Genomic DNA, 17,146 nt, shown 5'->3' on the forward strand with positions numbered 1-17,146 from the left:
ATCACCGGATTTCCCTAAGGTATTTCTTTATTTGGAGCCGGTCTCTTTGGAAAAAGGCTCATACGCACCTTCCATAGAGGATCTCTCCTTTCACCTCTGACTGGGCGTCGATATTTGGGCATCTGCTGTCCAACACGACTGTACGGGATAGTGTCAGGCAAATACGGGCTGTTGTACTGTAGACTCAGATTATATACCACACAAGGGAATGACAGTAACCCTCACATGCCTTTTACCGCCACCTGATCTATGCAAGACACTGCGCAATGTACAACCAACTGGTCCATATTAAGATGCCTTAATTAAATGGAGAAAATAGATCTAGAACACAGATACATTATCACACAGGGTAAATAGCATAAAAAAGCCATGTAGTAGATGTAAACGTACATAGAATCCTCCTACAGTCTGATAGACGTATGAGGATCATAAAAAAAAAAATCCAAAACAAGTTATTCCTATAGAAAGAAATAACCTAATCAATTATAAGCTTCACAGATGCATAAGTGATAGATTTATCAATTATGTGAGAAAATGTGTGAATGTCACCCCTGATCTGCAGCCATCACAGGCTCGGCAGCCACGGGTGCTCGGTACATTTTGAGATTCTGTGTGTTACACTGCCACCTTGTGGAAAAAGCTGAGAAACTCCAAGACAAAAACTTGGAAATTCAGCTTGGTGAACAGGCACATACACATCCGCCGCAAAAGCAAACAAAATCTCTACATGGATGGGCTCCTTGATAGACTGATCATAAGACGTCCTTCTGCTGACCACCAGTGATCAGCTGTAGTTGGTGTCTGCAGCCGCAGCAAGCATTCAATATCTCTGTAGCGCCACCACAGGGCAAACTAAGCATAACAAAGGTTTTTCGTGACAATCACTACATGGTCGTGTCATTTAACTAGGCCCTTTCAAAAAGGCCCATATCGACCTTTCTTCTTCTCTGATGAGGCTATTTGCATATATATAAATTTCCAGAGATGCATTGTATGGCCAATAAGTTTTCCCACTTGTGCCGACTTAACATTCTCCACAAAGAGAAACTTTTTTGCTTTCTTTTTCCTTCTGTCAGAGGCCTCTCGTCCAGCCAAACCAGTTACGCTTTGCACTGATGAGGGGCAAACATCCCAAAACAAGCGTCTGCAAATGAAGGTTCTGGTGGGGTTAAGCTCTAAATCATGTAGCAAGGCCCTTTTTAAAGGGTGAATATGGAGTTTTGGAGCTGCTAAAGCCAATAGGTGGTAATGAACTTCCAGTCCTCTTCCTCTATGAAGCGGCAATTTGCACATTGGACTGATGAGTAATGCATGGATGTGGTAGGCCCTCCCATGAGGAGTCACAGCTTTTGCACTTTCTACGCCATTATATGTGAAAATCATGTGCTGGCAGAGGGCAATGGACATGTATTTAGAGTTCACTGCTAAACCAAATGATCCACTAGACCTCAATTTTGGAGGGTAATACACATGATGGCAGCTGCTGGACCCTGGTCCATTATACTGCAGCAGTGCAGCTCTCCTTCCAGTAGTTGTTCCCCCATCTGGTGACCCCAGAATCCTATCACATTGCTGCTTGGGGTAGTAATCTCTAGGAAAACCCTCCTGCTGGCTTTGCTCAAGTGCTAAATCTGCTATGGAAAGCCAAAGCTTGGTGAGAAGATGCATCTCCATTATTACTGAACTTCTAATTAATCTTGAGCTGTCATGTTGATGGGGGACCCTGCTAAGCTGGCTGACTTTCCACATTCCTTCCCAAGCCTCCCTTGTAGAAGCAGCAGAAAAAAAAAATTAAAAAGGTAAGGAAGCGGAAAGTTCCTGAGTACCTAATTAATGGGATGCCACTTGCAATTAAGCAAAACTCTGGTTAATTATTTCTGCAATTTCAAATATCTAAATTTATATTTTGTCTAGTGGAATATTTCATCCTAACTTGAGGTTAGCTGTAACATGCACAATTAAAGGGAAAACGAGAGGAAACCCCTTCACAACTCTCTTCTATGTAGAGTGTATGATGCTGACTCAAACCCGCAAAGTCCCATTATGACGGGATCCCTAGTTTGGAGGCTGGTTGGTGTGGGCCTCCTGTGCTTGTAAACTATGCTGCCAGAGTGGTGGGCAGACAAGGAGTAGTCTCCAGTAGACTCTACATTGTAGATCTGTAATGGTACGTAAAGCCTTGTTTCCATTCTGCAACTACTGTTTATTTTTCTTATACAATAGCTGATCAAACAATAGATGGATTCTCCGATGAGGAGAGTGTAACTTCAGCTCACCCCGTGTGGAGGATTATATGGCAGCTTGTAAGCCTGCATCCAAAAGATAATAAGACCACTGGACACTTTATTTTCCTTGTTAATAAAACATGTTCTTGACTTGTATGGATTGTACGTTAAAAAACGGAAAAAAGTTTAAAATGGATGAAAAGAAAAACAGAAAGAAACATGGGTAATTACAAGCAAAAGATAAGGGAATTTCATAGAGTTTATGCATTTCAGGCTGGTATGACTAAAGGCCCCTTTACATTTAGCGATGCACCAGCGATCCCGACAACGATCAGGATTGCTGGTGCATCCCTAAATGGTCGCTAGTGAGCCGTCACACAGGCAGATCTCACCAGCGATGCAGCAGCGATCTAGCGGTCGTTACTCACCTTTCAGACGCGGCGATCCTGACGTCCTCCGCCCGCGTCCAGCGTCACTCGTCGGTGCCAGCAGGAAGTGCCCGACGAGAAATGGAGGTGCGCGATCAGTGATGGACAGCGGGGGAGCCGGTCGGCGGTAAGTATCACACATAGCGATATCGCTAGCAATATCGCTATAACGTCACAAAATCGTTGATGCTTTAGCGATATCGCTGTGTGTAAAACCCTCTTAAGGGACAAACTTAGATAAAAACAAAATAGAGAGAACAGGACTCATGACTGAGGGCCGGGAACATAAGCTCCATACAGGAGTTCAGCACGAAAACCGAAGGTGGGCACATTCAGGAGGATGATATATGTTATAGCCAAATGGGTCAAAAAGGTCAGAAGACTTGCCAAAAGCAGAAATCACTGCGGCTTGTATGGGAAAAGCAGTTATTCGTTCACTGTGCTGCGCCTTCTGACAGCGTACAATATTCCAGCCCGTAGCCGTCATTCCATCTGTGACACAAACACCCCACACACTGAATTTCATGTCTTCCCTAAGGCACCTGCAGATCTACAGACAAATGCTGGAAATCACAATCCCCCCCACAGTAACGTGCTCTTTCTGCACTACTGATTAGGGGGGATTGCAAAGAAGAGGAGATTTACCACCTCCCAACAGGATGCATCTCTTTGGTGTTATTTAAGGATTAAAAAGCTCTAATAATCGATCCATGCTCTTGTCACATTGCATATCATCACCTGTTTTTATATTGTGACCTACCCTTAGAACAGCACATAATGGCGTGGGTGCAGGACCCACGCCTATCAGCTGCATGTGAACGGTGAATGAAGCGGAACAATACAGCTCTATACACAGTGTAGGGGCTGCTGGCAGGTACTGCAGAGCAGCTACTGCCTTCAGTAGGAGCTGACCTGCACAACTCTGCAGAGGTGATGACAGCTGACCACTGAGCATGCTGGGAGTCAGACCCCCACCAAAATTTCATATTGATCACTTATTTTATAGATAATAGATAGGTCATCAATATACAAGACAACCTTTTTAAAAATGAAGAAATGTAACTTTACTCTCAGTCCGGAGCTTCAGAATGGACTTAAAGAAGCACTCCCATGCATAAGGGTGTGTGCACACGGTGCGGATTCTGTTGCAGTTCTGCAGCAGATTTGGCCCTGCGGATCGGCAGCAGAATTGCAAGTGATGTACAGAACCATTTAAGGATATGTAAAACAAAAAACGCTGTGCACATGCTGCAGATTTTTCCGCGCAGATTTGGTGCGGATTTAAAATTGCAGCATGTCACTTCTTTTGTGCAGTTCTACATCTGCTCCATTACAGAAATCCGCAGGTGTAAAACTGCAGGGGAAATCTGCACGTAAAACGCAGTTCATTTTGCCTGCAGATTTAGCAAAATTTGCGTGGAAAATTCCATAGCAGAATCTGCAACGTGTGCACACAGCCTAAGTGTTGTGTAGTGTAGGTGTGTAGAGACACTCATCTGGGATCCTACGCCGTTCTGCTCAGCTAAGTCTAAACTGTAATGACATCACTGAGAAGAGAAGCAGAACGGCACTGGATCCCAGAGAAAGCGGCGGAAGGGGAGTATAGTAATACATGTACACATTTCATGAAAAAATATATTCACAGGAATGCTTCTTTATAGGAATTTTCCATAAATAGAACCAAGCACTTAAAAGGATATTCCCATGTCAAAGATCCCAATATGTAGTAGGTGTAATAATAATATTAGAAAATATCTCCAGTTAGAAATGTTGAAAACTAAATGTACAAACCATCAAAAGATAAAAATGATAATATAACTATTAGAAAAAAATATATAATAAAAACACAAATAAACGACATGTAGAACTGTCAAGGTTTATATACAGTGCTGTGCAAATTAATTGGGACAAAGCATTATTTTAAGTAAAATCGTAAGTTGGTGACGAGTCAGTGATTGAAACCAGTTTTAACTGCTTTGAACAGGTGTGAGTGCGTGTTCAAAGCATTTAAAACTGGTTAGAATTCTAATTGGGGGTATTTGCCAATATTATTACATCTACTACGTATTGGGATAGGATCTTGGAGAGGGGAATACCTACTGTAAACTAACGTCCAATAGATACAACGTGATGACGGGTTATTATATTACCTCCTCCACATTTGAAGCAGTTTTGGCTGAAGTTTCCATGAAAATTAGACCATGTTCTCTGGCAAATGCTTCACCTTCTTCTTTTTTTACTTCTCTCCTTGATTCTAAATCACTACAAACAAAATGTACACGTCAGACAGATCTAAAAATCGAGTTGACAGAATTATAATCCAAAATAAAAAATAAATATGTGCTAGTTTAACCATATATACTCAGGTATAAGCCGAGTTTTTCAGCACATTTTTTTGCGCTGGCAGTGAATATTCATTTTTCTTATAGCGCGCACAGATACAGCCGCCGGCTTCCAGCACACATCCTACTTACCTTCCCCTGCGTGTCCTCACTGCATCTCGTTCGCTCCGGCGCCAGCAGCTCTTCCGGCCGAGCGATCACGTGGCCCCGCTCATTAAGGTAATGAATATTCACGCCTTTCCACTCCCATAGGCGTGGAGTGAGTATTCATTACCTTAATGAGCAGGGCCACATGATCACTCGGCCGGGAGAGCTGCTGACGCGGGAACGAGATGCAGCGAGAGCGTGCAGGCAAGGTAAGGATGTTTTTTTTTTTTTTTTTTTATAAGAACCATGAATACAAGGATAGAGGATAAGGAGACATGCATACAAGGACAGGGACGGGAGAGCCATGCATACCAGCATAGGGATGAGGGGACAATGCATACCCGGCTTATACTCGAGTCAATACGTTTTCCAAGTTTTTATGTGGCAAAATTAGGTGCCTCAGCTTATACTCGGGTCGAATTATACTTGAGTATATATGGTATGTTTTCTAAAAATTATTACATGAACTCAAACTATACACAAAAATAATCTGACTTGGAAGAAATACATATTTTCCAGTTCCTGGTGACAGGACCGCATGATAGGCTTTTCTACATTCATGTCATCTTTTATCCTAATACCTTTAAAGAGCTCAGCTGAGCCCAACTAGCAATGGCAGAGGTGCTGAGGGGCCAGTGAAGAAAGCTGGCCCCGTTATTCACATGTTGAATGTGGTGCCTTTTCCTGCCTGATAGGTAGACGTCTTTATTAATTAGTTAGATAAAAAGGATCACATCTTTAGAACAGCTACACTGGAGATTTATATATATATATATATATATATATATATATATATATATATATATATATATATCTCTTTTGAAAATCTTCCTCTGATGGCTGTCAGTGACATATCTTCCTTGTAAAGTGCCTGTGAAATCATAGACGTGATTGAGGAAGTATTTCTCCAAATATATGAAAACTACATCTTACTACGTTTGTTTTAAGGCTGTGTGCCCACGTAGCTTTTCTTAAGCATTTCTGCAGCGCTTTTAGACAAGCGATTCTGCTGCAGAAATGCTTAAGAAAAGCATCCAATTGATTTTTAATGAAAAACGCACATGTTGTTCCAATGGTGCGTTTTTAACCGCTGCGGAAACGCTTAGCGATTAAAAACGCAGCATGTCCATCAATTATATGGGCAAAAATGCTTGACAAACGCGCGTCAAAAACGCATGCGTTTTCCCGGGAGCAGGGTGTGCGATTCTGCTCAGGTTTATTCTGCTTCAGAATTGCTACATGGGCACATAGCCTCAATCTACTTCGCCCCTTGAGACCAACTTCTAAGCGGCACAGATCCAGAGATCAGTGTGACGTCTGAAGTGCTTCACTTTCTAAATGGATGCAGAGCCTTAGGAAGGCCTTGAGACATATCCGGCTAACTTATTAATAGCCTGTGCAGAGATGTGGACATCCGACAAAATGATAACATCAGTAACGTTTTAATTTAATTCTCTGGTGCAACAAAAAAGTGGAAGACACCCCTCTACATGGCTGGGTTATCAGAACTAAACCGCTATAAACTTTTGGGGTGAATTACATGCCACAAATCTGCAGTCGATTATAACAAAAATAGATTAGACGGAGTTTGTCCAGATTTTAAAAAACTGCAGCTTGTTCATTATATTGTGGAAATGCTGAAGGTTTCATTGTTTCAATGTATAGATTTCAAATCTGCAGAATTGCCAGATTTAGTGTGAAATGTGCAATACGAAATTCCGTAACGTGTGGCTTTGGTTTTAGGCTATGTGCGCACGTTGCAGAAATTTCTGCAAGGTTTCTGCATCTCTTGGCAGAAAAACGCAGCGGAAAATACGCGCGTTTTTGTAAATCCAGCGCTAAATAAAGATATATTATTTATAAAAAAAAAAAAAAAAAAAAAAAGAAATGTTATAATGTTATGTTATTTCCTTGTTCAACCTTTCCTTCTCCATTTTGGAATGTACACATTTATAATGTTTACACACAAATATAAGTGAATATATTTATATATATTGTATGTAATACAAGCCCGAGGTTTAGTAATGAACAAGTGTCAGCCAGATACCCTCATTAATAAAACGGTACATAAAGAGTTAAATAAAGACACACACAAACACGGTGACCAGATTATGCAGGAACATTTACATAATTAACCTACATATGCTGTAACAAAACAGCAAGTGTCAGAAATCTGCGTGAAAAGCAATATCTGTTTATTTAAGAAAAAAAAAAAAAAAATTGCATGAGCTCCGGCATAATTTTCATGAACAGCAGAGGGAAAGCCGACGGCGGACGTTAATATTCTGGGAAGGAGCCAATAGCCTTAACGTTTCCCAGGTTATTAATATCAGCTCACAGCTGTTTACTTAGCCTTTACTGGCTACTTTACAGGGGAACCCCAGAAAGAAATTGACATGGGGTGCCACCCTGTAAAATCAAACCAGCAAAGGCTAGGCAGACAGCTGCGGGCTGATATTAACAGCCTGGGAAGGGGCCATGGATATTGGCACCCCCCAGGCTAAAAACATCAGCTTTCAGCCTCCACAGAAATGGCGCATCTTAGAGATGTGCCAATTCTGGCACGGAGCCTCGCTCTTCCCACTTGCCCTGTAGCGGTGGCAAGTAGGGTTTGTATTTGTGGGGTTGATGTTACCTTTGTATTGTTAAGTGACATCAAGCCCACAGGTTAATAATGGAGAGGCGTCTATAAGACCCCTATCCAGTACTAATCCCATAGTGATATTGTATATAAACACAGACACCCCATAATAAAGTCCTTTATTTGAAATAATGACACAGACTCCTTTATTGAATCTAAATTTACCATACTTACTGAACGCCTAAACCCAGACGCCCTCATGTCAAACAATCAAAAAATAATAAACCAACATATAATACTATCCTGTCTGACGTAGTCCACTTAATATGGGGTGTCCCATGGTGATCTCACGTGTAGAACAGTCACATCAGGAGATGTGACTGCTCTACCTGGCCTCTGGCGATACACTGAAAGGAGGTATTCGCTCTCGCAGTGTATCACTAAGCTGCCGTGAGAGTTCACCAGCTCCGGTGCTCTCACTTATGGCACTACTGTTGTGTGAGAACTTTCTCACGCAGCGGTGCCGTAAGGCCTGTTTCACACTTCCGTTTTTGTGTCCGCCAAACGGATCCGTTTCCGTTTTTTTGACAGAAACGGATGCCAACGGATCCGTTTTTAAAAAAACGGATTTTTTTTGACGGATCCGCGGTAACCGTAATGGAAGTCTATGGGACAAAAAAAACGGATCCTGTAAAAAATGGCGGATCCGTTTTTTTTACGGAAAACAACGGATTTTGACGGATTTGAAAAAACGGAAGTGTGAAACAGGCCTAATGGAATTACAGCAGCTGATCAGCTGATGAATTCCGTTGAACTATCTCACGGCAGCTCAGTGATACAGTGCAGGAGCGATTACCTCCTTTCAGTATATCTTCGGAGGCCAGGTGAGCTCACCGTGGGACACTCGGTATTAAATGGACTACGGAGAAAAAGTGAGTATATATTGGTTTATTATTTTTGATTGCTTGCAGGAGACACGGGCATTGGGGATTAGGCGTTCAGTGAGTATGTATTTTGTATGTGAAAATGTATGTAATTATGTAAATGTTTTTGATTTTTTTTTTTACAATTGAACACAGGTGCCAGATGATGAGATTATTCTCCCATCATCGGCTCATGCTGTCTCTGTTATATGTGACAAAAGATGTAGCCGGATGGGAGTAGTAGTCCCATCAGACGATGCCCAAGTACAATCACCATGGGCTGTTCGTCGCATGGACAGACACAGACAAGACAGACATTATCCGCCCACACAATCTTCCTCCTTCTGACGTAATTTCCTTTGACAATTTGCATTGTTTTTAGCAGCAAATCTGCAGAAAATACACAAACCTTTTTACACCTGCGTTTTAGCTGCAGATTTGACTGACTCAATTGAAGTCAATGAGTCAAAAACACTGCAGAAACGCAAAAAGAATTGAAATGCTGCAGAAAACAAAATGCTGCAAATACGGACGGAAATTTACTGATCATGTACCGTATTTTTCGGACCATAAGACACACTTTTTCCCCCCAAAATTTTGGGGGAAAGTGGGGGGTGCGTCTTATGGTAGCAATATACTTACATCCGTCCATGGCTGGTGCCATTGCCGCGGGGCACTGTGGTGCGGTGGTGGCGGCGGGCTGTGCTCCGGTGCAGGGGTAGCGGCTCTCTGTGCTCCGTGGGGGGCTCCGCCAGCATTTCCTCGAAGCCCGGAGGCCCCCGCACATCCGTTGCTGGCTGCAGCCATGTTGCGGTGGCCTCCGGGAACATGGACGCCGGGAAGATGGCCGCCAGTCCGGGGACAGCGCATGCGCAGGTTCAGATCTCGTTCCGAGATCTCAGGGGACGAGATTCAAATCTCGGCGGCCAGCAACGGATGTGCGGGGGCCTCCGGGCTTCGAGGAAATGCTGGCGGAACCGCAGCCCCTGCACCGGAGCACAGCCCGCCGCCACCCTCACCCCACAGAGCCCACCTGCCCCAGCCCAGCCCACCTGCCCCAGCCCAGCACAGCCCAGCTGCCCCAGCCCAGCTGCCCCAGCACAGAGCCGCCGCCACCGCACCAGCCTGGACCACTGAATGACCCCTGTGACCACTCCTCCGCCTGTGCCGGACCCCTTCCCAGGTAAGCTGAATTCGGACTGTAAGACGGACCCCCCATTTGACACATTATTTTTTTCCCTATTTTCCTTCTGAAAATTGGGGCGCGTCTTATGGTCCGGTGCATCTTATAGTCCGAAAAATACGTTATACAACACTTCAGGATTGTCATTGAATTACCTTGCATAAGTATTCCATTGCGTTTTTGGACCATTTACGTGCATAAAAAACTGCTGCAAAAACGCATCATGTGCACATAGCCTTGGGGGTTGAAAAGGTTTAAAAAGAACTTGTCATCAGGATTTTGCTAAGTAAACTATAGACACTGTCAGGTTTGCACTGTTATACCGATTAAAATGATACCTTGGTAGAAGAAATCTATCTTGTGGTTCTTGTTTAATCTGTGTTAGAAGTTTTCAGCTAAGATGCCCGTACTTCGGGGCGGCTTGTGGGCGACTTTTTTTTTGTGCTCTGGCCTCATCGTCATCATTGTGGCTTAAATGACAGGTTACCAAACCTTCAGAGTTCTGCCTCTTATTTTAAATACAATGCTTTTGCAGTTAATATTGTGGTCGGTAAAACAAAAAAAAAAAAAAAAAAAAAGAAAAAAGAAAAAAAAGGAACTCCAGCAAAATGCTGCTGCCAATTTTTTTTTTTTTGCTCCAACAACATGGCAGTGACGCATGCGCAGTAGCATCTATCAGCAAACGATGCTCTCAATCTGTGCAAGCGCCGCCAACCAGTAGGCGGGGTTTGCGCATATTAAGAGCATCACTTGAAGATATATGCTACTGTGAATGTGTCACCGGCGTCATTTTATTGGAGCAAAAAAAAAAAAAAAATGGCGGTGGCGCATGTGCAGTAGCATCTATCAACAAGCGATAGATGCTACTTCGCATGCGCCATTTTTCTGGAGTTACATTTAAAAAAAAAAAAAAATGGCCACAGTCCTGCCCCAATGCACGAGAATCTCATTAACTCAAAAAGTCACAGATTAGAAAAGAACCACAAGACTTTTTTTCAACCCAGGTATGATTTTAATCAGTTTAAAAACTCCAATCTGACAATGCCTATAGTTTACTTAGCAAAATCCTGATGACAGGTACACTTTAAAGGGGTTATTTGGGACTTTGCTTATTTTTCCCTATGGGACTAAGAACTTACAGGAAGTAGTTGCCAATAACCTACATGTTCTGGCCAGCGCCGATCTCTGCTGACTCCAGAGTGGTCACGGACTGCTCCTGACACCGTTTCTGCTGCTGAATTTGACCTCACATGAACAGAGCAGCTCCTCTTCTTCTGGTCTGCTCTGTCAACGGGGCTTCACTTTCCACCTCATGTTGATTGATAGTCTTTCCCTGCAGTTAGAGAGCATGAAGAAAGCTGCCAATAACCATGACATCGGCAGGGACAGCCCTTCAATAGATGAGAGTGGAAGAGAGGAAGATGAACTGTCAATGTGAGGTCACTGGGAGTGGCAAAATCGCTGACAGGAGCAGTCAGTGACTGCTCTGAGTTGGCAGAAATCGGTGCTGAGCAGAATAGCACCATAGGGAAAATTAATCAAAGACATGATTAAACCCCTTTAGATTTGAGCACTATAGCATTACATGTAAATAACGCAGATTAATAAACCCTCATTAATAGCTCTCCAGTCTAGCTTATGGAAGGGGAAGGGGAGATGGGATCTCAACCTGGGATTCATCCTCTGACATCCCTATGTCCTTTTATATCCTAACCTTTTTGGTCACTAGAATTCTTTCTGCCAATTTTGATAATTCTATAAGGATCCATAAACACTTACAGCGGTGTGAAAAAGTGTTTGGCCCTTCCTGATTTCCTATTCTTTTGCATGTTCATTGCACATAAATGTTTCAGATCACCAACAAAATTTAAATACTAGACAAAGATAACACAAGTAAACACAAAATGCAGTTTTTAAATGAAGGTCTTTATTATTAAGGGAAAAAGAAATCCAAACCTACAGGGCACTGTGTCAAACATGGATTTTTGTGAGTACTCACCGTAAAATCCTTTTCTCCGAGACGCTCATTGGGGGACACAGAGACTGTGGGTGTGTGCTTCTGCCGTCTGGAGGCTGACACTAAGTATACAAAAAAAGAGTTAGCTCCTCCTCCGCCGCATACACCCTCGCCCCCAGACCGGGCGTAACTCAGTTTAGTGCATAAGCAGTAGGAGAACGCGCCTTAAACTCAGGCAAGAAATTACACGTCTGAAAAAGGGACCACCCTGATCCTTACATAAGGATTTGTATAATTCAAAATAAACAGATGCCAACTGGCTAATAGGGTGGGTGCTGTGTCCCCCAATGAGCGTCTCGGAGAAAAGGATTTTACGGTGAGTACTCACAAAAATCCATGTTTCTCCTTCGTCTCATTGGGGGACAGAGAGACTGTGGGACGTTCTAAAGCAGTCCCTGGGCGGGATCTTAGCTCACCCAATCCATGCTATTTTGCGCCCCTGATTAGAGGTGCGCAACTGCTGCCTGGAGAATCTTTCTTCCCAGGCTTGCATCCGAGGATGCCTGGGTATGTACGTTATAATGTTTGACAAATGTATGCAAACTGGACCAGGTAGCTGCTTTGCACACCTGTTCCGCTGAAGCCTGGTGTCGCAGTGCCCATGAGGCACCCACTGCTCGAGCCGAGTGTGCCCTGATCCCTGCCGGAACCGGCGTGCCACTGATTTGATATGATTCTTGGACTGTCAGACGAACCCATCTGGCCAAAGTCGCTCTGGACGCAGCGAGTCCCTTCCGCCGCCCTTCTGGAATCACGAATAGAGTCTGTCTGGCGGAATGGCGCTGTCCTTGTCACATATCTCCTAAGGGCTCTTACCAGATCCAGGGTGTGCAATGCCTTTTCTACCCTATGGACCGGTGCCGGGCAAAACGAGGGTAAGACAATGTCTTCGTTGATATGGAATGCAGAGACAACCTTCGGCAAGAAGGGGGGAGCTGGCCTTAAAACTACTTTATCCTTGTAAAAAGTCAGGAACGGCGGTTTACAAGATAAAGCCGCCAGTTCCGAAACCCGCCTAATAGATGTTATCGCTACCAGAAAATCGACCTTCCTGGACAGGTAAGGTAAGGAGACTTCTTGTAACGGTTCGAAGGGAGGCTCCTGAAGGGCCCTGAGCACTAAGTTCAGGTCCCATGATTCCATCGGTGCCTTATAGGGGGGTACTAAATGTGCGACCCCTTGCATAAACGTCCTAACCTGCCAGACCGAAGCGACCTTTCGTTGGAAAAGCACCGACAGGGCCGAGACTTGCGTTCTGAGCGAACTCGGAGCCAATCCCGCGTCCAGCCCTGCCTGCAGAAAAGCCAGTACGTTGGGGATCGAAAAAATCAGAGGAGCCACTCCGCGATCCCTACACCAACGGAAAAACACTTCCCAAGTCCGATGATATACCTTCGCCGAGGAAGGCTTTCGGGCACTCACCATCGTGGCCACCACATCGCGCCTGAATCCTGCCTGTGTTAACAGCCAAGATTCAATGGCCACGCCGTCAAACACAGGGCCCCTAAGTTCGGATGGCAGATCGGCCCCTGGGACAGTAAGTCCGGCCGATCTGGGAGACGCCAGGGTACGTCCACCACTAGTTGAACCAGATCTGCATACCAGGCCCGCCGAGGCCAGTCTGGGGCCAGCAGAATTGCTGGAACCTTCTCTCTCCTTATCTTTCTGATGACTCTTGGAAGCAGAGGTAGCGGGGGGAACAAGTACGGGAGCCGAAACTGGCTCCACGGAAGCACCAGAGCGTCTGCTGCGATTGCCTGCGGGTCGAGGGATCGAGCGACGAACCTTTGAATCTTGGCGTTCTCTCTGGATGCCATAAGGTCCACGTCTGGTGTCCCCCACCGTTGGCAGATCTGTTGAAAAACCTCGGGGTGCAGGGACCACTCCCCTGCCGCGACCCCCTGTCGGCTGAGAAAATCCGCCGCCCAGTTTTCGATTCCCGGAATGTGCACCGCTGAAATTACCACGTGGTTTTTCTCGGCCCAACGCAGTACCAGCCCGACCTCGCGCATGGCTGCCTGGCTGCGCGTGCCCCCCTGATGGTTCACATACGCTACCGCTGTAGCATTGTCCGACTGAACGCGCACCGGCCGGTTTGTCAGCCAACGCTGAAAATGTTGCAGGGCCAATCGTATTGCCCGTATCTCCAGAATGTTGATCGGGAGAATTACCTCCCGAAAGGACCACCGCCCCTGGGCTGTGTGACTCTGGAAAACTGCTCCCCAACCCTGCAGGCTTGCATCGGTCGTCACCACCAACCACTGTTCCGGGGGAAAGGGTTTCCCCTGAACCAGAGACGAGTCGCGAGTCCACCACTGGAGTGACCGTCGGACCGGTGGAGACAAACTGCACCGATGATTGAGGGAAAGCAGCCTTCGGTCCCATGCTGACAAGAGCGCATGTTGAAGCGGACGGAGATGGAACTGGGCAAACGGGATTGCCTCCATCGCCGCCACCATTCTGCCCAACACACTCATGCCGTACCGGATGGATCTGGAGCCCGGCTGAAGAAGGTTCCGTACCCCCTGTTTGATCCTTTGCGCCTTGTCCTGAGGGAGGATCACCAGCCCCTGGGAGGTGTCGAAAACCATGCCTAGAAATACGATTCTCTGAGCCGGAACCAAGGACGACTTGTTCCGATTGATCAGCCAACCTAGGCGGGCCAGGGTATCCAGAGTGATACCGACATTCTCCTGGCACGCCTGAAACGACGGCCCCTTTACCAAAAGGTCGTCCAGGTAGGGTAGTACCGTTATGCCCCGAGCATGCAGGATGGCCATAACCACCGCCATTATCTTTGTAAAGACTCTGGGGGCAGTGGCCAGACCGAAGGGCAGAGCAACAAATTGGAAATGTCGCCCTCCGATCGCAAAACGCAGGAACCTCTGGTGTGGAGGAAAAATCGGGATGTGTAGATATGCATCCTGCACATCGATCGAGGCCAGGAATTCCCCTGGATCCATGGCTGAAATGACCGAACGGAGAGATTCCATCCGGAATCGCCTGACCCTGATAAACTTGTTCAGGATCTTTAAATCCAGTACTGGCCTTACTGTCCCGTCCTTTTTGGGGACTGAAAACAGGTTGGAGTAAAAACCTTGCGTCTCTTCGCTTTTCGGCACTGGGACAATGACCCCGTTGCGCTGTAGCGTCATTATAGCCTGCAACAGACCTTCCGCCTGCGATTCTGTTCCGGAGAGCCGGGAACGGAAGAAACGCCGTGGCGGGAGTCCGACAAACTCTATCTTGTACCCGGACGATATCAGTTCTGCCACCCAAGCGTCGCGTGCCACTGCGACCCAAACGTGGCTGAACCTTAGTAGGCGTCCGCCCACTCTGTCGTCCGTAGGTACGAAGTGCCTCGAGTCATTTTGCTGGAGGCTTTTGTGATCTGGCCCCCCTCGCTCTGGGCAAACGGCCTCGGCCTCTACCCAGCGGATTGGCCCTGTAAGAAACTTGCCTTTCTCTAATCTGACCATCATTTGCGGAGGTGGATGCCCTGGCCGAAGTCCACCTCCAGGAGCTACGAAAGGGCCGAAAACGCCTCTGCGTCTGCCTGAATGCCGGCCAACTCTTCTGTTGCGGTAGAAAACTACTCTTCCCCCCTGTGGCTTCTGAGATAAGCTTATCAAGCTTTTCACCGAACAACCGATTGCCTTGAAAAGGCAATGAGGTCAAGGATTTTTTAGAGATAGAATCCGCTTTCCATAATCTCAGCCATAATGCTCGCCTTACGGCGATCGCATTTGCTGCTGCCACAGCAGAACACTCGGCCGCATCCAGAGCGGCGCCGACGAGATAATCACTCGCTCCTGATATCTGATTTGTCACCTCCAAGATTTCCGCGGGCAGATCCCTGTCTTGGAGGGCCCTATGCAGAGTGTCTGCCCATGAAACCATGGCCTTAGCCACCCAGGTAGCCGCAAAGGAGGGGGCCAGAGCCGACCCTGCTGCCTCATACACTGAGCGGGCAAGCCCCTCTATGAGGCGATCAGTTGGGTCCTTAATAGAAGAACCGCTGGGTATCGACAATAGCGATCTTGATGCTAAACGTGACACCGGTGGGTCCACTACTGGCGACTCCACCCACCCTTTATGGAGTTCAGGAGGAAACGGATACTTTGCTTGCAGCGCCTTTTGCATTGCAAAGCGCTTATCCGGGTGTTCCCTATGTTTCTGGACTAGCTCCTCGAACTCCGGATGTGTGGCAAACCTTCTATGCGGACGCCTGGTTTTCTTGAAGGAGACCTTGTGACCTGAGGCCGTGGACACATCATCCTCGATCTCTAAAGTCTGGTTGACCGCCTCAATGAGGCTGTCCACCGAGTCCTGGTATCCCAGGCTTTCTGGATTCCAGGCTTCCTCCTCCTCCTCCTCGCCCTCGTCCTGATCGCTTCCTGAGCTTGGCGACAGGGAACGAGATGCCCTAAAAATCGCCGCCGACTCCCCAGAGGGCCCGGCCGACGGAGAACGAGCTCTCTTACCATGAGCTTGTCTGGTGCTGGAGCGGCCCCTAACGGACGAAGGGTCCTGAGACGTGGACGAGCTGTCTTCCGCTGGCAGACCACCATCCTTGACCCTGCCCGGGCCCCGAAGGGACTCAATTGCCTTCGTAAGGGACATCATAGAATGCGATAAAGACACTGCCCATTCTGGGGGGTCCTGACCCCTGGGCTCTGCAACAATGGGGGGCTCCTGGGCTCGCTCCGACTCACAGGCTTCGCAAAATTTACCCGGCTGCGCCTTAGGCAGCCTGACCCCACAGGAAACGCAAACAGCGTATAGGAAAGAGTGAGCTTTCCCTTTGCCAGACATATTGCAGGGTAGGGTAGGAGGAGGAGGGTAACCCCTTCCTTGACAACCAGTGCGGCACTCGAAACGGGGTTGCACTCACCCACCGGTAACGTCCCACCTCTTCCACGGGGTGCTCTGGACGCAGCGAAAACCCTGAGACATGGACGAGCTGCTTCACGTGCCGTTACTCGCCGGGGGCACTGCGGTGCACTTTGGAGAGAGGCGGCGGGGCTTCCGACCGCACTCCGGCGAGGAAATGCGAGGAGGGGGAGGGGGGCGGGAGCCTCTGGTCACTGTGCGCGCCCGCCGCGCTCCCCGGGCCGCCGGAAGTCAGTGGGCGGGGCTTCCGGCAACCACCGGAAGCGGCGGGCCTCGCTCGGAACTCGCGGCCCTCCCCATACAGCGGGGACCGCGGCCGCCGGCGGAGCTTCAGCCGTACTCCGGCGGGGACCTGCGAGGAGGGGGAGGAGGGCGCGCGCTCCCCGGTCACTGCGCACCCGCCGCGC

The 17,146-nt window shown here is 47.2% G+C and overlaps 1 protein-coding gene across 2 annotated transcripts in view; it reads right to left on the reverse strand.

Moving 5' to 3' along the window:
* The window catches only part of RAB2A (RAB2A, member RAS oncogene family), a 130,228-nt gene that overhangs the window by 40,853 nt on the left and 72,229 nt on the right, over positions 1–17,146 (reverse strand). For both annotated transcript variants that reach the window (XM_073583949.1, XM_073583950.1), the window contains exon 6: positions 4,804–4,915. In XM_073583949.1, coding sequence (XP_073440050.1) covers positions 4,804–4,915 — 112 coding nt within the window. The remainder of the gene's footprint in view (positions 1–4,803; positions 4,916–17,146) is intronic.

The sequence above is a fragment of the Dendrobates tinctorius genome, unplaced genomic scaffold (genome assembly GCF_039654945.1).
Source record: "Dendrobates tinctorius isolate UK_male_01 unplaced genomic scaffold, ASM3965494v1 ptg000082l, whole genome shotgun sequence".
Taxonomy (NCBI): domain Eukaryota; kingdom Metazoa; phylum Chordata; class Amphibia; order Anura; family Dendrobatidae; genus Dendrobates; species Dendrobates tinctorius.